Source organism: Rhodnius prolixus, unplaced genomic scaffold (genome assembly GCF_049639745.1).
Source record: "Rhodnius prolixus isolate KJV_2025 unplaced genomic scaffold, Rpr scaffold_1, whole genome shotgun sequence".
In the NCBI taxonomy this organism is placed as follows: domain Eukaryota; kingdom Metazoa; phylum Arthropoda; class Insecta; order Hemiptera; family Reduviidae; genus Rhodnius; species Rhodnius prolixus.
The window spans coordinates 31749817-31772246 of NW_027411581.1; the positions used below are offsets into that span (position 1 = coordinate 31749817).

The 22430-nt window shown below is 33.1% G+C and overlaps 1 protein-coding gene across 1 annotated transcript in view; it reads right to left on the bottom strand.

The window, feature by feature from the left end:
* The window catches only part of rig (gem nuclear organelle associated protein rigor mortis), a 23326-nt gene continuing 896 nt past the window's right edge, over positions 1-22430 (bottom strand). Inside the window, exons 3-22 of the mRNA XM_074137042.1 lie at positions 21980-22076; positions 20552-20680; positions 18624-18755; positions 18435-18539; positions 17261-17410; positions 16985-17093; positions 16742-16904; positions 16589-16675; positions 15328-15454; positions 13672-13856; positions 13471-13583; positions 11440-11611; positions 9967-10062; positions 5105-5347; positions 4892-5039; positions 4322-4579; positions 2855-3065; positions 2159-2374; positions 1090-1270; positions 1-1012 (exon numbers count right to left, since the gene is read on the bottom strand). Coding sequence (XP_073993143.1) covers positions 387-1012; positions 1090-1270; positions 2159-2374; positions 2855-3065; positions 4322-4579; positions 4892-5039; positions 5105-5347; positions 9967-10062; positions 11440-11611; positions 13471-13583; positions 13672-13856; positions 15328-15454; positions 16589-16675; positions 16742-16904; positions 16985-17093; positions 17261-17410; positions 18435-18539; positions 18624-18755; positions 20552-20680; positions 21980-22076 — 3548 coding nt within the window. The 3' untranslated portion in view covers positions 1-386. The remainder of the gene's footprint in view (positions 1013-1089; positions 1271-2158; positions 2375-2854; positions 3066-4321; positions 4580-4891; positions 5040-5104; positions 5348-9966; positions 10063-11439; positions 11612-13470; positions 13584-13671; positions 13857-15327; positions 15455-16588; positions 16676-16741; positions 16905-16984; positions 17094-17260; positions 17411-18434; positions 18540-18623; positions 18756-20551; positions 20681-21979; positions 22077-22430) is intronic.

The following is a 22430-nucleotide window of genomic DNA, read 5'->3' on the forward strand; positions in this document are numbered from 1 at the left end:
TACTTTATCAAAAAAATACTGGTTGTATTATATATTTATAATTATATACATGTTCAGAATATTGTAGCATAAACGTTATTTATGCAGTAATTATTCTGAAAGTTTACTGTTCTGCTTCAAATACAATCAGAGAAGAGGCATGGTAAAAACAAAATAAAACAAGTCACCATCATGTACTAGGAACTCAATACACAATCAACAGATATATTAACGAAATAAATTATCAGGCCATACCGCCACTAAGGTAGTGAACTTCCTTGGACTAAACTGAACAGTATAATTCTTAAGTTCATATAGGAATGAATACTTTTAAATGAAAAGGGTTGACTCTTTGAGATCATTTTTTTTTCAAAAAAAGAAAAAAGAAAAAAAAGAAGAATGAAAAATTATTCATTAACGGAAGCTTTTTCCCAAAGTTTAGTTATTTCCTTCAATGTATCTTCACTTCCTTTGGAATTTTTGTTGATCAAAGATTGCAATATATTCCTTAAAGAACAATAAGCAATAAACGGATTTGGTACAGCAATCCTTTCTTCTTCGAATTTTAATTTAATTGATTTAATTTTTGTTAACTTTTTAACTGTTTCCTCCTCATTATATTCTTCATTTGAATCATTCTCTTTTTGGCTCTTGCTCTCTTGATCGCTGGAGTTATGTTCATTTTCAACTGTACCATTAGTGCACGTTTGAGTTCGCAATTGCGCCTCTATTTCTTTACAATACTTCATTGATTTTAGGGCTTTTAATTTTGAAGCAGCAATAGTATTTTCTAATTTTTTAAGTTCAATATCAAGTTTATGATGTGAAATTACTTCTTTGTGAAACAGAAGAATGGAAAACTGTTTAATTGAGTCGTACACTAAATTAATTGAAACATCATCTTCTAAAGGTAACAATGATTTTGTATTCAAAAGGTCAAACCAATAAATGCCACTGCAAGCAAGAAAAGTTCGACAACTTTCCGAAAGTGACTTTTCATCTTCATTATACCATGAAAGATTACTCAATGGTCCTGAAACAACAATGTTAAATTTTCTACGATTATATATATTAATACTATTTTAATGTCTAAAAAGCATTAAAACTTACCATTAGGTGATATCCAACAGGAAATCTGTAGAAAAATATTAGGGCTAGCTGGGTTATGAATGTGATAACTATAAGCAGCTTCTAAAGCGTGGATCAAATGTTTAAGTACACATTTTGAATTGTTTAACTGGTGTTGAGCAGTAACAGAAAGACATATTTGTCCACTTACATAGAGCATTACCTGCAAATATGAATTATAAAGTTAATGAGTAAAGACAATTTTTTTTGTTTTTATGTTTCTATTAAAACAAAATCTGGAGTGAATACACACATTACTTTTCCCCAGCTGCAATAAGGGAAAATTCTTACCCACTCATTTTATTCAAACTAGGAATTTCAAAACAAATTTAATCTTACTCCCATTAAACAATCTCTAACACTGTACAAGAGAAAAATAGAGAAAATTACACATCTATCACTCCCTAGAACTGCCGCAACACTATTTCTCCTAAAAAATTAATCTCAACTCTGGAATTTTCAAAGTTGGTTGTTTTTCAACGTTACATTTTTTCTTGCAGTTTTTAACAATCAACCCTTATTACAACGATCATACCGGACAGTTTTATTATTTTGAGACCGTAAATTACATTAAATCAGTACTTTTGAAGGCCTGCCCCACTATTATCCAAAAGTGTCCTAACAAGTATTTTCCAGGTAAAATGTTGTGTTGGTTTTTAGAAAATTATAGAAGCCGTTATCGCCAAACCGTGCCAAAAAATAAGAAAAAGAAAAAAAAAACCTGAAAAATCAATTCAGTCTATTGGTACCTCAATTAGTTAAAGTAGTATTCTAATTTTATACAAAAGCTTATTTTCAGGTGCGTTAGTGGAACCTAATCGAATGGTATAATCTTATCAAATTAATAAATCAAATTTGAAGTGTTTAAGATTTTTTGTTTTCGATTTATGCTGACCACACTAAACAAAACACTTTTTGGATTCTGGGTACCTTAAAATAGTTAAAAGTCAAAATTTGACACGATTACAATACAAATTCCTTACTTAGTAAAGAGGAAGAAAAAGTAAAACCCATTCCCATAAGTTCATATAGATAACTGCACTTAAAGTACCTCAAATTCTGAATCGGAAGTTGACTTGTTAGGAATGTACTTTAACAGTACTGAGTGCGATGAGGATTTCTTTTTGAAGACTTCTTCTGCCTTTTCCAATAAACTTGTACATTTTTCAATAACATTTTTACCACAAATCCAGCTCAAGCCCTTTTCATAACTGACGACTTCCCATTCATTCATCAGGCAATAAACCTCAATCCAGAATTCTAAATCCTAAAAAAGTATTTTTACACAGTCATAACAAAATTTGGATAATAAATTATATCAAATTATTGAAGCGGAATTATTTTACATTGTTATCATAGTAAACTGGTGCAAAAAATAAAAAATAAATAAATAAAAAAAAATGTACAAATTACATTAATGGTGTAACGTTTTGGTGTTTTGGACCCTTTTAAGTCTTTCTTCAAATTTTTTTTCATTTTTATTTTAAGAATCAATAACATTTAAAGGATATTGGGTTTTTGGTTCTAATCTTAACAATAATGTATTTGTACCGTCCATTTAACATTCAATTAATTTTTCGGCAATTATTTATTTCTAACTGTTACAAAGTATAAACTTAAAAAAATTATACTTATATCAAGTACTAGTTATTTTCTGGCAACCCTCTGCATTTAATTTTGCATGAAAATTTGCCGTGGAAGCACATTATCTTAGTTAAAATTTTACTATCACTTTAGACTACAAAACCTTAATCGCAGGATGTTGTGTTGTGATTAATTTCGCTGTCACAAAATCTTTTCTTTCCAAACTAGCATGTAGTGCTCTCAGTGCAATGCTAACTGCCATTTCAGAAGCTTCCGATTTCTGAGCAATTTCTGCGGCTAACGCCAGTGTTGCTGGATCTTTAACGCGAGAGAGTACTTCAACAGCTTCGATGTTAGAACCGTTACTAAGCAAACTGAAAACAAATATAATTAAGAAATAAATTTTCAAACAGGTTTTGCAGGATTTAATTAGCAGCATTCTCTTTATTTAAATTCTACTCTGGCTGGGAAGTATTTTTTTTTTTTTTTGTAAACCGACTGACTGGACGTTAGAAGTGGAACAGCTTTCTCAAGAGTTTGCTCAATACAGTTAGACAGAGAACGATGCCACTATTTAGGTTGGACTTTTACATCATTCAAGGCCTTTAAGTGTTCGCGGAAAGAATCGAGCCTACAGACATTAGGGCTAGGAAGAATTCTCGGCCTTGCGCACATGTTGTATTGCTTTCAATGAAATTTTGGTATAAACTTGGTACAAGTATTGCTATAAACAACTTCAGTGACTAACTTGATCTTCGAATAGCTTTCTTCATATGGCTTCTTAAAATAGAAGTGTAGTGAATACCGTTGAAATAGAGAAACTGGAATAATGTGCCGTTATAAAATTTCTCAGAGAGTACCGTTCCTTTTTGAACCAATAATAAAATATAGAAATCTACTGCAAAATGACTGCCTCATTTGTTAATTGGTAACCAAAATGAAATGAAAAAACTGAAGAAACCCGTTTTAAAAAGAATTGGACTGATTTTGTGCGCTGATTAGATACAACAGATAAGGTGAGGTTCCTAATAATGCCAGAAACACATCAGAAATGAAACGTAGGTTGGAAGCGGAAGACTCAGCACCAAAAACTAGATGCTTGGCATTAAAAATTCAACCAATTAAATAGGTATATTATCCGTAATAATTCAAATAATTATTTGATTAACTAGCAATAGTTTTTCTTCTTAGCAATCAAAAGAATGTGATGATTCACAATAAGCTAATCACCTTGAAATATTAAGCAGTCTCAACATTATTTATCTTCAAAATTTGGCTGGGTGGCGTTAGTACTGGTTATTGTTTATTTTATCCGTCGTAGCACGTGGTATATTTTATTTCTGATCGGTTTCGGATTTTGATCCACTGATTGGTCAGCAAGAGTATTGTATGACAGAAACATAGTTGGAAACCAATTCTCTACACAAACCTTATCAATCAACTTCTGTTATGGATGAAAATTCGAAACAGGTAAGAAATAATTAAAAAAAAAAACGCATGCTTTTACGGACAAAATTAACATACAACGAACAACAATAAAGTCAAAAGGTGTATATAATATATATAAAGGTGGGTGAGTGTATATAAGTAGAGTGTGAATTAAATAATGAATCTGCTAAAATATACATACCAATGGGCAGCAAGAGGAAACATGCCAGTTCCAATACAGTGGCTAGCCCACTGTCCCATAATTTTTTTAATTGTTACATCTTCATTTGGTAATCTTGACTTAGCCAATAATACTGCTTCCCTAAACATTTTGGAATCTAACAGCAGGTCGATTGCTTCCTCTAACTGATGTGTGGAAAGCAGGTAGCTTACTGCCTTATATATGTCTCCTTTCTCTGCTAACTGTGATGCATAACTCTTACAGCAGTCTACCCATAACCTTAACATATGTACATAAAAGCTATTAAAAATACTTCACTTGATGTTTTCTTATTATCAGAATAAAGAATACAAATGAAGAGTTTGTTTTAATCTTTATTTTGAGTGAAGCTTATTCGAATATATGAAATCTACTTTTGATAGTAAATTTGATAGACAAAACCAAACATCGATTATTATCTAGTAGATGATAGTACAATTTTCTAAACTTAAAAAATTATTTTACTTTTGAATCATCTAACATTCTAGTTTTAATTTTCATTTAATTTTTACTATATTTGTTAGATAAAAGAAAAACTCGACATTCACGTACTTATGTGATACCAATGGAGCTAAACTAACAAGCCAGTCATCAAGTTGTTTTTTTCTGCATGCTTCTTTTATAGTTTCTGATATATCTCCAGACCAAAGGGATAAGTGTCGAGAATATGTGTGATTTCCGATTTGTCGATGTTGTGACTCTGAAAAGTAGATATTAAGTTAAATCGAGCAAGTTTATTAAAGGAAAGTTATTACATATACGTACCTTCAGCTGTCATTAGCTGCCTAATAGCTTTTGAATCTCCAAAAAAGTTCAGATATGCTGCATTAGCATCCGTCACCACGGGAGGTTCGTTTCCAGTTATTCTATCCCACAGAAGACGAAGAGACTTAGCTTGAGATATGCCATTGCTGGTAACGGGAAACATAGATTTACTTTTACGTTTGTTTTCAGTTATGACTTCCTGCTTTATAGGTATCTCAGGTTTCGATGGTATAGGAAGAGGATCTAAAAAAAAAAAGATTAATATAATTTTTTTTCTAATTCTTTCAATAGTTAACTGTGGAACCAAACGATGATTTGAAGTTTAACAAATTTTCTCAAGGCAAATATAAAAAAGTACGCTCTTGAAAGACAATATTATTAATTATATACAGGGTGACCAGAGTTATATGCTCCACCCACTTTTTTTTTAAACGGCGGGAAATTTCGAAAAAAGAAAAAACACGTATTTAATCATTTTTAGTCTAGTTTATTTTCAGTGATTGGCCCATTTTTTCAAACCCCTATATCTCGAGATACAGCATCCAACTTTGTTTTTTCAAATGGAACGTTATATTTTTTTGCATTTTTTTATAGTATTTGAGCTCCTAAAAAAAACAAAAAAAATTTTTTTGAAATCGGTTAGGTTTTTCAAAAGTTATGGTAATTTAAAATATGAAAAACAAATTTCAGTTTATTGTCAAAATTACGTTATTTTTTTTTAAAGAATCTGTTCAAACTGGGCACAACCAACGGATAGGCAAGCCAAAACTCTGGACTCCCACGCTTTGCTTGTAGCAGCACTTATGGTGGCGAAGTCAAGATGTAGGCAGGTTAGAGGTATTCGACGTTCAGGTTGTTTTTTCTACAACCGTTTGGTGTGGAGTTTTAAGAAATCAACTAATATAACGGCCCATACTTCTACAGAGAGAACTTAACTGGTGAAAGGTATCTAACTTTTTTTAAGAGACATTTTGCCAGTTCTGCTTGAAGATGTTCCTCTACAACGTCGGCTAGATATGTATTTTCAACTAGATAGTTGCCCGGCACATAATGCGAGAGTTGTTCGAGATTACATGGACAGAAATTTCCATGAAAAGTGCTTAGGGACTCATTGTCTCATCCAGTGGCCACCTCGTTCTCTGGACTTAACCCCAATGGACTATTTTTTTGGGGATACCTAAAAAAATAAAGTGTACAGTAACCTTAATCCCGTGGCTTCAGTAGATGATCTGAAACGTTGAATAACTAGCCTGCCTAGATCTTGACTTCGCCACCATAAGAGCTGCTACAAGCAAAGCGTGGGAGTCCAGAGTTTTGGCTTGCCTATCCGTTAATTGTGGCCAGTTTGAACAGATTCTTTAAAAAAAATAACGTAATTTTGACAATAAACTGAAATTTGTTTTTCATATTTTAAATTGCTATAACTTTTGAAAAACCTAACCGTTTTCAAAAAAAAATTTTGTTGTTGTTTTTAGGACCTCAAATACTATAAAAATATGCAAAAAAAAATATAACGTTCCATTTGAAAAAACAAAGTTGGATGCTGTATCTCGAGATACAGGGGTTTAAAAAAATGGGTCAATCACTGAAAATAAACTAGACTAAAAATGATTAAATACGTGTTTTTTCTTTTTTCGAAATTTCCCGACGTTTTAAAAAAAAAGTGGGTGGAGCATATAACTTTGGTCACCCTATATTGTATTGTGTTGTTTAATTGCATAATATCAAAAAGTCCAGGGGGTGCCCTGGGTACCATCAGGAACGAGGAAGGGATTTTTACCAAATCGGGGAGAGACACATTGGAGTGTCTCATGAGAACTCATTTTCCCGATTCGAAGGTAATTGAGTCAGGACAGCATGGTGAGGATACTCTGGGACCCGATAGGTGTCGGGGGACCAGGGAAACCTGGGCCGTGGCTAAATACTGCATTACCTACAATAAGGTGGTCTGGGCTGTAAACTATTTTAAGCCCTATAAATCCCCGGGTCCTGATGGCATTTTCCCTGCCCTTTTGCAGCAGGGGAAAGATTTAATTACTCCTATTTTATGCAGGATAATGAGGGCATGCTTGGCACTCAACCATGTCCCTAGGGCATGGAGGCCTGTAAAAATTATCTTTATTCCAAAGCCTGGGAAGAGAACTCATACCCAGGCGAAGGAATTTAGACCAATTAGTCTAACATCGTTCATGTTGAAGGTTCTAGAAAAACTGATTGACATGTATATTAAGGAGGTGGCTTTAAAGCAACGGCCTCTGCGTGCCAATCAGCATGCCTACCAAACAGGCAAATCTTGCGAGACAGCCCTCCATTGTCTGGTTAAGGAGTTGGAGGCTTCGGTATTTTGCAAGGAGACAGCTGTGGGCGTGTTTCTGGATATTGAGGGTGCCTTCAGTAACACTACCTACAGTTCAATTGCCTTGGCGATGGATAGACATGGCGTAGAGTCCACTGTTTCAAGATGGATCTGTAACATGCTATCGTCAAGGAGAATCACAGCGACCCTTTTTGGGGAATCGCTGGAGTTAACGACAGTTAGGGGGTGCCCTCAGGGGGGGGTTCTATCCCCGCTCCTTTGGTGTATGGTCGTAGATGAGTTACTTGAGGTGCTAGACCTTCGTGGGTTCTCGGTCCTTGGCTATGCAGATGATATTTTTGTAGTGGTCAGGGGTAGACATGAGACAATCGTGGCTGAACTCATGCAGGAAGCTCTCAAGGTTATAGAAAATTGGTGTAGAAGGGTAGAGCTTTCAGTGAACCCTTCTAAAACTACTCTGGTTCCCTTTACAAGGAGAAGGGACAAGGAGAGCTACAAAAACCTTCGATTTTTTGGTAAAACTCTGGATGTGTCGGGTGAGGTCAAGTATTTGGGCATTGTCCTGGACACCAGACTCACTTGGAAGGCGCAGATAGAGAGAGTTACATTAAGGGCTAAACAGGCCCTTTGTGGAATAACTAGAACCTGTGGGAAGACATGGGGTCTTAGCCCAAAGATGACCCACTGGCTCTACACACGTACAGTCATACCTATCATCACCTACGGTTCAGTGGTGTGGTGGAGGAAGACTGAACAACAGACGGCAATTAAGGCTCTAGCAAGGGTGCAGAGACTGGCCTGTCTGATGATCACAGGGGCCTTTAGTAGCACCCCTACTGCGGCGCTGGAGGTACTTCTGGGGTTGGCTCCGCTTCAATATGTTATTCAGGCGGAGGCAAGAGCCAGTGCGTACAGAATGGCGAGCAATGGGCAATGGAGGCGTATAAGTTCCTGCATTGGCCATATGATTATTTCAGATAAGGTCGACCCTGGGCCGGTTATTGACATGGCAGGGGACAGTATCTGTCCTAAATACAGTTTCGAGACTCCCTTTCAGGTGTGTATTAAACCGAGGACTGAATGGAGGGTAAACTGGACGGATCAGTACCGGAAGGGAGGCATTTGGTTTACCGATGGCTCCAAGATGGACTGTGGGACTGGGTCTGGAGTGTATGGGGTTAAACCCGAGGTACTCATTGAGAGATCTCTTGGGAGATACGCCACAGTCTTCCAGGCCGAGGTTTTTGCTATTAAAATATGCGCTGAGGAAAACCTGCGGATGGAACCTAGAAATAGGGAGATTCGCATCTTTTCGGTCAGCCAGGCTGCACTGAAGGCTCTCGTATCCTTCAGAATCACCTCTTCCCTGGTCTGGGAATGCAGGAAGGCCCTAGAACTACTGGCGAGGCACAACAAAGTTCGGTTGGAATGGGTGCCGGGTCATGTGGGTATTGAAGGGAATGAAAAAGCTGATTATCTGGCCAGGAATGGGGCTAACACTCCTTTCATCAGTCCAGAGCCTGTCCTGGGGATCACCAGGGGTTCGGTTCGCGCGGCTCTCAGAGATTGGATCTGGAGGGAGCACGAAAAGAACTGGGTGATGTGTCCTGGGGTTAAACACAGCAAGACCTTGATGCCTTGGCTGTGTAAGCAAAGATCCAAAGAGACCCTGTGTTAGGGCAGAAATCAGATTACTCTGATTACAGGCCTATTCACGGGGCACGGTAGGTTCAAGAAGCATCTGCGCAAGGTGGGGCTTATCAGCTCGGAGCCGTTGTGCAGATTATGTCAGGAAGAGGAGGAAACGGCCTCTCACTTGTTGTTCGATTGCGTTGCAATCGAACGTGTGCGCTATGAAACCTTTGGAACGTTGAGGCCGAAGGAGATAGTAGCGCAAAAAGAACTAGTAGGGAAAGTCCTTGACCTCTTTAGGAGGGGAGGGTTCGCCTACTAGAACTAAGAAGGGACTGGCACAATAAGTCTTCTGTGGCTGCGGTGCCTTGGGGCATAGGTCCCGTCCCCTCTACTATCTTAATATTTGTTTATGAGAGCTACGTGACCACGTTCTCATAAGCAGATCGCATCGGGAATGTTACTGTTTGCCAAGACATGCCTTACAACAATATTTATGTTAAAAAGAAATGGAAGGGGGGACAAGTTGTGAATGATAATGAATCTTAGCGAGGCACAGATCCTGTAGAGCCACTAAGGAATTAAGATTTTTTCATGAGGTGAGCAGATAAATATTCGTCACGAATATTTAGGCGGCTAAACGGAAAATGCAAGAATAGAAAGAAGACATCACAAGGATCAAACGTATCAAATTCAAAAACCTCCAAACAAACTCTCATAATTTTTCCGTCAAAACATTTTAATAAAATTATTCTTCCGATTTAAAAGAAGTGGTGAATTCTGATTTAATGGTCATGCCAAATTTGTTAAAATCTTTTTTGATTACTTAATGTAGACAATAATTTAGTTCCGATTCACTTAAAAAAGATATTGTATATATATAAAATATATGTATAAAAGATAAAACCATTACTTGATATTATTTGTTCATTATCTTCTGCTGGTGTGAGATCAGTAGCTTCCTGAACTCCGGCAAATTTCTTCATTACTCCAGTAAGCCTTTGTTTTTCTAAAAAAAAAAAAAAGAAAAAAAAAAAGGCTATTGTTGAAATTTCAGATGTTAGTCAGAAAGATGCAAATAAGAATTAATAAATTAGTTGGGCTCATGTTCCGACATTTAAAAAATCATAATCTTTTAAACAGAATTTTTCGAAAACGACTTCGATTTTTTTAAAACTTGGTATAATTATATATAAGAAGAACTTTTTTTTTTTTGGCAATTCAGGGTACACCTTTCTCTAAAGTACCATTTCTATAAATAATGCAATCTTGCCAACAACCTAATTTTAATAAGGAATAATTGTGGGCTGAATTTCCAAGCTTGAAGAAAATTGGTTCGGAGATGCCACATAGTAAACAGATTTTTCTGTACTTTAAGATTTTCTGAAAAATGGCTTCTATGACTTAATTGACTCTTGTTATAGTGATTAAAATAGCACAAATTTACAACTTTTATTTGAAACATTTTTCCCGGAAAATTCGAATAGTGGTACAGCTAGGAGAAGAGGAGTATATAATTCCTTTTAAGTGCCATTTTTGTGTAATGTACGTTCCTAACTCTTGTGAACTAGTAATATTTATAGATAAAATTCTCAGTTGAATGAAAATTTCTCAATCTTCAGATACTACAGGTACTCATACTTCAGGTATTTTTTGATAGCTTTTGCCCTATGGATTGTTCAACTTTTTGAGATTTTCCAGAAAAACCTCTTAAAACGTACTTAAAACTTTTTATATTCATTACATATATACTCTAAAGTTGTACTGTGAGGTAAGTTTCCTAAACGTTTCAGTTAATTATTTTACTAACTTTTTAATATTGATATGAATTAAAAATAAATACAGTTGTTTGAAGATAATTTGCAAGTTAAAACCTAAGAGATAAAGGAAAGTCGAGTGCGGGTTCACACCATTTTTAATATATAATCTGAAATGTATTATATTTTCTAATTTGATTACATTTTTATTAATTAATATTAATTTACTCTTTTTTCAATCGTGTTCAATAGTGTCCTTATTTAACAAACATTATTTTAACTAACAGTTATTAACCATTATTTAAAGTGTGGGCGTTCATGTGTTAAAATTGTGTCTCAATATAAGCGTCGCAACTTGACGTGAGGCGAAATTCCGAGTAATGGCAGTAGCGATAGTTTGAGAAACACGCAACTCACGCAGGCTCAATATGCGCCTTATCTTACTCATGAACCTAAAAAAGGGGCAGGTGTGATGCTCATAGCGGAGTTCTCTTTGAAATAACACCCAGCAAAGACATCTTGCCAAGAGACTAAGCAAACTATTATTAGTCATCTCCAAGCATTTTGTACCTAGTATCAGCGTAAAGACAATTAGATTTTAAGTTATATTTTGAAACGTTTCGACTCACTTGTCTTGCTTTTTGTAAGGTGATATTTGTTTATATTCCATACTCTAACTGTATTGTCAGCAGAACCAGTTATTATATAATCCTGATGTAGCGTACTAGGCAAACAACACACAACTGCACTGTGGTGACCATCAAAACAAGCCAGAACACTTCCAGAAGCGACGTCCCACACCTAGGTTGCAGAGACAAAGATATACAATGATTAAGAGTATACAAAATTTGAATAAACTAAATCACGAACTATACCTAGAGACAAACTTTTATTCATATATTCAACAATGTTACTATAAAATAATTAAATGCGATCTAAAAACGCGAACAAAATTATTAAACTAATTTTTTTTAAAGGAAAATGGATTATTTCTTGTTTATACCTAATCGTGCGTCTACCTGCGTACTTGATCTGTACTTGATTAGCGTTTGCTAATTATAAATTTAAATGGGGTTGAGAGCTGCTTTTTCATTTAAGACGCTCATGTAAATTAAATACGCTTTAGCACAGGGCACCTTTAGAATGCATTAACGGTATAGTTTCCCAAAGTGTGGGTCGCGACCCGGCACCGGGTCGCACAAAAATTCAGCTGGGTCGTGGCAAAAATTGTAAAAACACAAAAAATCTTTAACATTTTGCTCTAAATTTAATACTTTTCGAAACTTTTTCAAGTACTGCAGGCGGCAACCCTTTACCACCGTTTCCTACCGGACCGTTTAAATTCGGATGCTCTGATTGGCTGATTTCGATTCGTCATTCAGTGCCTTCTGTCGATATTGAAAAGGAAGAAATGCTTAATCTTAGTGAACGAAGTTGATAATTTAATTGAAATTTCATGCGACACCGATCTTAAAAAAGTGTTTGAAACTGTACCACTAATTAATTTTTGGTTGCGATGTCAAAAGGAATATCCAAGCGTAAGCGAAAAAGCGATACAATTTTTAATGCCTTTTGTCACCACTTATACGTGTGAAACTGTGTTCTCAGCCTTGGTGTACTTAAAAAATAAGTATCGAAACAGATTGGATGTCGAACCTAATTTGATAATAAAATTAACATCATTAAGTCCTAATTTGAAATTACTATGTGATGAAAAACAACATCATCCTTCGCACTAAGGTCAAAACATGTAAAACAAAATTTACTTTAAGTTTTAAATGAAGATAATGGATTGTCTTTAATTAATTATGTTTTTTTTATATAATTATTTTGCAATTTTTGTGTATGAAATAAACAAACAAATAACTTGAATTTTGATTTTTATTAAAAAAATAAAATTTGTTTTGTAAATAAATGTTTTTTTTATAAGGTGGGACGCGAAAAAATTTAAAATCTCGTAACGGGCCGCGGTAAGAAAAATTTGGGAAACGCTGGTATAGTGTAATCTCAAAAATGTAGTTGCAATACGTTGCTTACTTCTTAATGGAGGGACTTGAGTTAAGTAAAATATATGTAATAAACAGTTGCAAAGGTGCTTCTTATCATTAAGGACCTCAAATGCTAATTAATATTCGTACTCTAGTGTAAACAAAACAAAAACAAAAATTAATATAGATCAATAGGCTTGTGTCATAACTTAATAAACACAATCAACTTAATTATCACTTAGATTAACTAAAACAATTTTATCTGAAATGAAGAAAGAAGTAATAGCAATAGTGCCAACATTTACAACCGTATTTGGTATTTGCTTTCACTATTGTATTTAAATAAATTTTTGATATAAACGTTTCACTTATTTAGTGACACCTTAACAAACATATTTTTTTTGGTTATACACTGTACAGTTCTTAGTATAAGTTGATAATATGTTGCTTGCATCGTGAAAATTTCATGCAGTAATGCCCCTTCTGGTTGGCGCTGATGATGTTAATAAAAGCCTTCAATATCTTTTCATTTCGAAGTTAAAATTATTGGAAATTAAAAAGAAAGTTAATATTTTTTAACAAATAGAATACAGCAATAATACTGGAGAAAAAACTTATTATCCACTAAAACCAAATACAACAGAAGTATATCATGAATATGTTTACATTTACCTGGGAAGTATAATCATATGATGCAGAAATTAATCTAGCATTGAAATGGGGACTCCAGCACAGACTTACAACTTTTTCACTATGGGTATTTAGACAAGCAATGGTTTCAACTCCTGCAATAAAGTTAACGAAATTCATTGAACAGAGAGATGAAAATAATTAGTAATTATCTTAATACAAAACTCAAATAAATAACAATACCTTCATTTGTGACGTTAATGATTTGTATATTGTCTGATGCAGTTGCCAACCATGATGAATATGGTGAAACAGCATTTTCAGATGTTACAGAACCAGGATGCCACACAACACACTGGATTAATTTTTTATGTGCAAATACAGTGTGAATGTGTGAAAAAGTACGTCCATCAACTATGTACAGAACTCTGAGCAAAATTCAATTAGTTTTAGAGAGTTTTTGGGACACAAAAATGACTTTAAAAATAAAGAGATATGAAGGAACGGTGTAATAATGTACTTCCTGTTGAGTTATATATTTACCTAAGGCCATAAAACAATCTTTTATTACATTTTGTAACTAATAATATTGCAATGGCACATTAGCAAACAGATTGGTCACAGAATCTAAACTGAACTTAATAGAATTTAAAACTTCCAATAAGCTCAATACACAACTCTAACTTCAATGCCGTATATCATATACTGTAATACCGTATATCAATGCTTCAAAAACCTACTTATAATAAAAAGAGTAAACATTCAATTTTTCTAGAAAAGAAAGATGAACTCAAACCGTAAATGGAACTATTTTACTGGCTATTTTTCTTGTGACTAAGAGACGTGGAAAAGATATTTTTTATTCTGAATCTGCAGATTCGAATAAAATTTCATTAATTTCAATGTAAGAGCAAAAACCACAATCTAGTTTATACGTAAATGTAAACTTTAATCAGTATAAAAATTAGGTGGAATTAAGGATTTAATATTCTTGGGTTTCTTAATATCGAATAGTTTCTCTTATCTCTTATATTTATCTTATTAAAATCAGCAAATTCTTTATAAAATTGAAATATAAGTGATCCGTAATCATAAAATTGGTCGGGCACCTTCAAGGGATTTCCCTGAATTGATAAGGGAAGTAAATTATCATGGAGTTTTGCTCTATGAGAGATTGACATTTTGAAATAATACACGCAAAATCACGGAGAACTTTGAAACTATCAGATAAGATTTGAGTCAAAGCAAAATAAGAATTTGAAAATTTAACAGGTTCTGAGCAAGGAAGCGATCTGTTTAATGGGCAATGGTTCAAGGCACGATAGCATTCTCAAAGCAGCCGGAATGGGAAAGTTAAGGACGTGGAGATTAACCAAGCGTTAGGGCGTTTACAACTGTTTTTGAATAAGAAATGACGATTCGAAAGTGTTATTTCCAGGAGTTAAGTAGAGAACAGCAGATTAGTTAAGTAAGATTTTCGAAGTTAAACAGAAACCCTGGAAAACTAAGAGTTCTTCACAGCTAGTAAAAGAATGTAGAAGAAGAAAATGAAACAGATTGAAGGATAGCAATCAGCCTTTTTTGGTTCCAAGGTATCGACGAATCTTGGCTAATGAAAAAGTAGATTAGTTGGCATAAATGGATTGCTAAGTTGCCGTTGAATCCCCTTTGTTTAGAATAAATATTCAATTTTATCTCCAAGATAAATATTCTGAATTTAATTTTCTTTTTTCAAATGAATGTGAAAGATCTTAATACATTAAACAAATATTGCAGAAATATTCAATTAAGTTTTTAAAAATTTTTGGTGAGAGTTGAATGAAGGATTAATAGAAATATATGTATTATAAATTAAAAAAATCCACACAGTTTATTTAACCTTATGTAGGAGATATTTACCCATTATCATTCCCGATTGCTGCAAGAGACATATCGAATTTCCAAGCAAGATCACTGCGCCCTGGTGCCTTGCTTACCATAGCAGAAGCATCACATTTGATAAAAAATGAAGCAAGACTAATAGGATCTAAAAAAGTTTAAAATAACTAAATGATCATGAGTTCAATATAATTTGAGAGAAAAAGTCTTAGTATTTCTGTTTTGTTTTTTTAATTAGTTGAACAAAATGTTTACATTAATGTATATATTTCACTCTTGTAATTTAATTTTAATTATAGGACTCACTTTTCATAATTAAGTATTTAGCCGAGTTTTGACCGTCTGAATTGATTCAAAAATTATAAAAAGAGAGTTGTACTACATTTTTAAATCGGACAATATTGAAGCATTATTTTAACAAAAACATTTCATCAACATCTGCAACTCAAAAAATGTGTTAAGCAGAGGGGAAAAATGCTTTATTAATTTATCTGTGCTGCAAAGTAATGGTTTAAAAAATACAGAAAAGAGATAACAGTCTTGAAAGTAAGGCATCGTCAGAGCATCCAAGGACCTCTGACCAACATTTTAAAATTAATAGAAGCTGTAGAAACTTGTTCTTAAGCTAGCTTTTGATGGGTTGAAATAATAGACAACCACTGAATATTAGATCATGGCATAAACTTGAAAATCTTAATTTTAATACTCTTTAAAGTAGAACAGCCAAAAACGCATAGACTTTGTTTCAACCCATAATATATAAGTTGAGTTTATGATAGGAATGCAAAATTAATAAACTTATATTTGTCACATTACAAGGTTTAAAAAGTCATACGCCACAGTTTGCTTCTCGGTGGTGCTTACTGCGGCGATGCGGGCCCAGATTTAAGGAAAGGGAAAACATTTTGTTCTTTTTTTTCGAAATACCTTATTGCAAGGCTCTGAGAGTTCATTCTCAACGGATTGTTAAAGACAGTGTTTACGATCCACCATTGTCTCTAAATCCATCCAGGGATTTTTTTTTTTTTTTCAGAAAAACAAACGATGAAAGTTTATGTGTTACTGGTACCGAGTAGCTGGAATGAGTTTGATTATCATGAGGTAGAATGTCTTGTGACATAGAACAAACATGAGAGATTTTAGAATTGTATCACCCAACAGTAACTTGAGCAGATGTCGCCGCTGATGATGTAAGCTGAATCCTTGTATGTGAAACACATGTTTTTTAAATTAATTTTTTCATTACTATCACTTTTTTTTTAACGAACAAAAAATGGCCCACCTTTTTCAGGGTTATCCGGATTGTATTGTAAAATTTCACCATCTCCAACAGAAAAAAGAGCTAATGGTTTTTTCTTAGTAAACGTCTCTGGAAAACAAATTAAGTTGTACTATCATTAAAATCAATATTTAAAAATATTAAAAAAATACTTACCAATATTTCCTACCGGTGGGGCCCAAATTAAAGAATAGACACTTTTTCTATGATAAAGTCGCAGTAATAAAGCAGGCTTGGAAGAAGAAGTATCAAATAATCCCACTCTACCTTCACCAGTACCAAATGCTAATACTGATTCATTTGTTGGGTGCCATGCAATCTAAAAATTAATAATGAATTTTAAATTTCAAATGTTTGGAAATATGCATATATAGCAATTAAATTTCTTAATTCACTTACCGCCATTACTTTGCTATTTATTTTATTCCAGTGAGTCACAATATCATCGCTAGAATCATTGCTCATATTCCATACTAGTATTTTGTTATCACCAGTTCCAATCGCCACCCTTAAAGCATATTCTTATATAATAGCAAACAATAATAACATATACTCAAACGAAAATAGCATCTTTCTATTTTATCAAATTGAATTTTCTTTTGTTTCACAATTTTATAAAATTAGATCTTGCAAGGTAAATAGTTTGGTTATTTTTTAAGAAATGTTTAGTTTTACCGGTTAGGGTCTAAAGGTGAGGCAGCCATGCAATATACTATTCCACCAATAGTAGTGAAATCGACAACAACTTTTGAAGCTTCTAATTTGCAGGCGATTAAGTGCTTGTCTAATGCGTAACTCCATACCAATCGATCATCATGATTTTTTCTAGAAAAAAAAGTGAAATCAGGACGAATTTTTGCATTTTTTTGTTAAAGTTCAATAACAAAAATAATGGTAATTATACAATTAGGTAGTACATAAGTAGATACCAAAGTAACATATTAGGGTAGGAATTAACATATTCATTCATTAGTACATTCTTATAGAAAAGCTGAATTCACCTTCTTTACTGAACAGATGAAAATTTAATTTACTACTTAAATTAAGAAAAATTTGCCAGTAAATGCCCCGGAAAATAAAGAAATTGGCCTTAAAAAGAATAAAAAAAAACTTTTTTATCATAATTAACTCCTGATATCCACGAACCACATTTACTTTTATTTTATTATTAGAAGTAATAAATATTACTTTAATCTGCTATTATTTTCTAAGTTGCATTAATGTCTAATAAGAACTGATGCCACAAATAGAAATCTTAAATTGCATATTTTGCAAATACTACTTACTAGAATACATGATTCTAGTTTACAAAACTTTTTTGTAACAAAGAAAACTAAATAAAAATTTAAAGAATGAACGCAAATTCTGCAAAACAAAAAATAATGCATAAATTTAGAATGCTGGAAACAAATTATTTAACTTTATAATCAAATTATTAATTATTTGGCACTAAAAAACATTTATGATGTGAATTGAAATCTTACTTAGGAGCTTTGTTTAATTAAACAATCTAAATTTCCTCTTTTCCATCACATAGATTTGGTTCTCAGTTAGAGGGAACTTCCATTTAAAAGGATTTTAAAATGGATAAAATCTCAGAGAGAGCTGAGCAGAGAGTTGCATTTTCAAACGATTTTTCGCCAATTAGTTTAAACGAAAAAGTGTACCATATTTTTAATTAAACTTGGTTTGGAAGGTACTTCTAATTCCAGATGCCGTCAGAGTAAAAATCATGTTCGGATATTTAGTAAGAACATCAGTTTCAGTAGCAATGTTTAGTTAGAATCTTATCTTTATTGATTTCTTATTTTCTGTGAATTTATTTATGCACTTTTCATGATCAACTTACGCAGCAAAATATGGTATAGCTATGCTGAATAATCCCTTCGTATGATTACCATGGACCAGCCTAAATGCTACTTTGTTATTTTTGGTTTTCTTATTTCCGTCTGCTCTGTAAATAAAAAAGAAATTAACATTCAATTTAAAAAAAAAATGTTTAGTCGAGTAAAGTATGAAAACAATACAAATTACTTACTTTCCTACAATGATGTTTTTTAAATCATAACAAAGCAGTTCCCCGTATAGAGAGCTGGAAACAAATGTATGAGGCTCCGGCCATCTAACACAAACCCAGCTGTTACCTTGGCCACCAACTCCATTTTTGCTTCTGCAATTATTCGTATTATATTATTTGACATTAAAACAATTTTTTTGTTAATTGAATAAGTTGTATCTATTGCACTGAAAAATCCCTATTTACAGTTTTTAATTCTCAGAGGTTAAAGTACCGAAAAACTTAAAAAATAAAAAAAAACTGTAAAACATCACACTTCCTAGAGAATTGTAGAAAAGACAAAAGCACCAATCATTTAATCCGTCGCAGCATGCTGATCTGTTTTATCCCGACCAATTTCACTTTTAGAATCATATAAAGTTTTGTTTAGAAAAATTTAACTTCCTCTTATAAAGCTTCGGTCCATCTTATTCTAGGATGCCCACATAACTTTCTTTGGTACTCGGTGATGAGACCAACATGGCCGAGCCATTTCAATCTTCCTTACTTGATGCGAGAAACTATGTCGGGTCTTCCGTGCGAAATAAAACAGATTTTAATTTTTTTTCGTTTTTTACTTTACTAAAATCCCATCCCGGACTTGACCGTCCATACATGTATCGTTTTGTCTGGCTCCTTATTACGGAAATTCCCTATTATTATTATGCATCATTATTTAGAGGAGGCCCACAAAGTTAAGAAATATTGTGGAACGGAGTTTGATTCTTGATTTAGACCATAGATTTTATTCAATGGTTTGTATAACAAATTTATAGTAAAATATGTTTGCTAGTAGTCTCCGTCAACACCTAATTTTGGTAGTTGGACGTAAAACCCGCCTGAAAAATGGGCATTACTGTAGTACTTACTTAAAATTTTCAGTGTGTAACACTCAAACGACCCTTACGCCATTTTTAATTAGTTATAAGTAACCAATTTGCTTTGAATTTTTCTAACTCATTCAGAATCTAAAAAACTTAATTTTGCATCAACATTATAAGGTACTAAAACCGTAAGAATACCTAGAACAAAAACTACGGAGAAAGCCCAAATACCACCCACAAACGAAAACTTTGCTAAGATCAATTTTCATGAAAAGTTTCTGAGTTAAATTTAGTGTAGCAAGTTCGAGGTAGAGTTCTGCCCAATTGATTTTTTGAGAAAATCGCGGAGAAAAACTATTCGGGAAATTCGTGCTTACGGTTAGCCCCATTTCTAAAAACTAGGAATTAGTACATCATTTTATCTCGTATAATAATATCATACTTATCATACGACACTTTAAATTGACACTTTGGAGGTAAGCTTGACCAGGGCCAATCTTGATTCCAAGAAAAATATTTCAGAAAAAAGTTGAAATGTACATCTGCGTAATAATATTTGGAGCAGATTTCGACTGAATCAAGACAAACCACGAAAACTATTGGAGAAATTAATTATTTCGTTTATCAAATAAGCTTCAGTACCATACATTGCACTAGAATGGTACTTTAGCGTGAGAACTGTCCAACCCATTTTTTAAAAGAACCGTAATGTAATTTTCCAGCAAATTTTTTCAAATAAAAGCTTTAGATCTATAGGTTGGTATTGAGTTTACTGTGTTCAAAGAAAATTGTTTTAATTTTTTTTTTCAAGTGGTATTTTCGGTTGAAGGAATTTCTTCGCTAACTTACTGAAACATGGTGGTATAAAAACAAAATGTTAAATTTGGACTTCTAGAGATTTTTTATTTTTGAGTTTTATGTCCCCACTTTTCTAGGTTCGGTGATCTTAAAACTTACATGGCCGGTAATAACTCAACATAGATAATTGGAAATGATAACAATACATTTTCTAATCAGGCGGAAGAAAATGAAAAAATAACTAAAACAAAATTTTGTTGTATTAATTTAAATTAGATATAAATTTACCTGTAACCTGCTGACGCTACCGGATGATTTGGTAAGTTAATGAAAGTTTCATATCTTCCATCCGTTCCAGCTCTCCAAAAATAAATTGTACGGTCTTTAGAACCAGATGCCAGTAACAGTGTATTCTCACTGCAACCAACAAGAAATTGGTACAGTTGAATATAAAATTTTCCTGATTAAATGTAATTAACATAAGGTATATAATTAGCCAAAACTAGGATAAATAACAAATACTCTCTGTGACATTGGTAGTAATGTGGGTACAAGTTGCCTTCAAAATAAAACTAGTGGTCATTCACAGAATATTTGTATATAATACAAATTCCTTAATGAAAACTAATGAAAAAGTTATATGTACAGATATCTAACGCGTACAAAATCTCGGCTTAATTGAACTTAAAGAAAGGAGTAACCTATTGAAGCGATTTCGCCTATAACTGGAGCATATGGATCTGACATAGTAAGGCCACTTTTTTGTAGGAAGAAAATTTCTTCGTTGAAAGTGGTATTCTTTCAATAAAATATTAGTTAAGAGTAATTCCTAGGAGCTTCTTACAGCTCACTGTCCGGTGATGGACAGTGTTGTCTGTAACGAGAGAACACTGTTTGGAAGCCGGCAGTGCACTGAAAAAAGCTCTGGGCGCCAATAACCTTAGATGTTGACGCGCCTTAAATCTTAAAAAAAAAAAAAAAAAATAGAGTAATAGTGCTATAATCGGCGGTATTAATAAATATTTAGGAGCAAATAACAATACCGAATTTCCTGAACAAAACATTGATCATACATAATGAATGAATATAAAATAGATATATAATTTTTTTATTTATCAAGGCGGCTGAAACATGAAACTGTGGTTAGATATATTTGTTATACAAGCAAAACAAATTTCCACCAAAATAAGTCACATTTCTTGAACTAAAATAATTATATATTATTAATAAAAATAATAATGTACTCATATATGAATAAATAAATTTTTATAATGTTTATAGGAGGTACAATTTTTAGGAACTTTAGGAGTTAAGTTCCCCTTATGTATTCTTATCTTACTATTTAATAGCGGCATTGAACCTTCACACCCGCTTACTTTGATAAATAGCATTACCAAGCTATTCACAAATAGAGCACTATTTTTTTTTTGTCGTTTTTATGAAACATAAAAACCCTCAAGCATTTGTATATACATTAATTTTTCCATCAGACTCAGATGAGCCTGCATTTCTTTTGTATATTTTAAGAAAATCTTACTTGTCCAAAAAAATTTGACCTTAGGTTAACTGAAAGAGATGTGTTTAAGAAGGTATATTGTGATGAGGTGGTATTTATCTGTAACCAATAGTTCAGCAGTAGAGTACCACAACATATTAATTTACTGATAAACATTCACTTTCTTTAATTTTATACAGAATAATCAGACAATATATTACCTATTATCATCTTTAAAAACGTTTTGAGGCACAGGACACCAAGCAAGGGAAATCACATCCAATTCGTGACCTCTCAGACGAAAAGCTAACTGTGCTCCTTGAAAAGAAAAGAAAAATAAGGAAATTCAAAAAAATGATGATTAATAAGGAAACCAATTTGGGTGGAACGAGAGGGATGTAAGAAATTTTCGCTATATACTGTATACATAGAAACGTATTGACTTTAGAATACTGAAGCTAGCATAATTCATTTACGAGTCAGTTGTTTATTTCCAAAGACATTTTTTATATAATGCTAATACTATGACATGACATTAATAAAAGGAATTTATTACTCTTTTTCTAAAAATCAATAAAACATTTCCTATTTTGTAATTAAGCGCAATTAATGCTTGGTAACAATGAAAACTTAATAAATTACAAAGAAAACATCTTTCCAATTATTGACTGT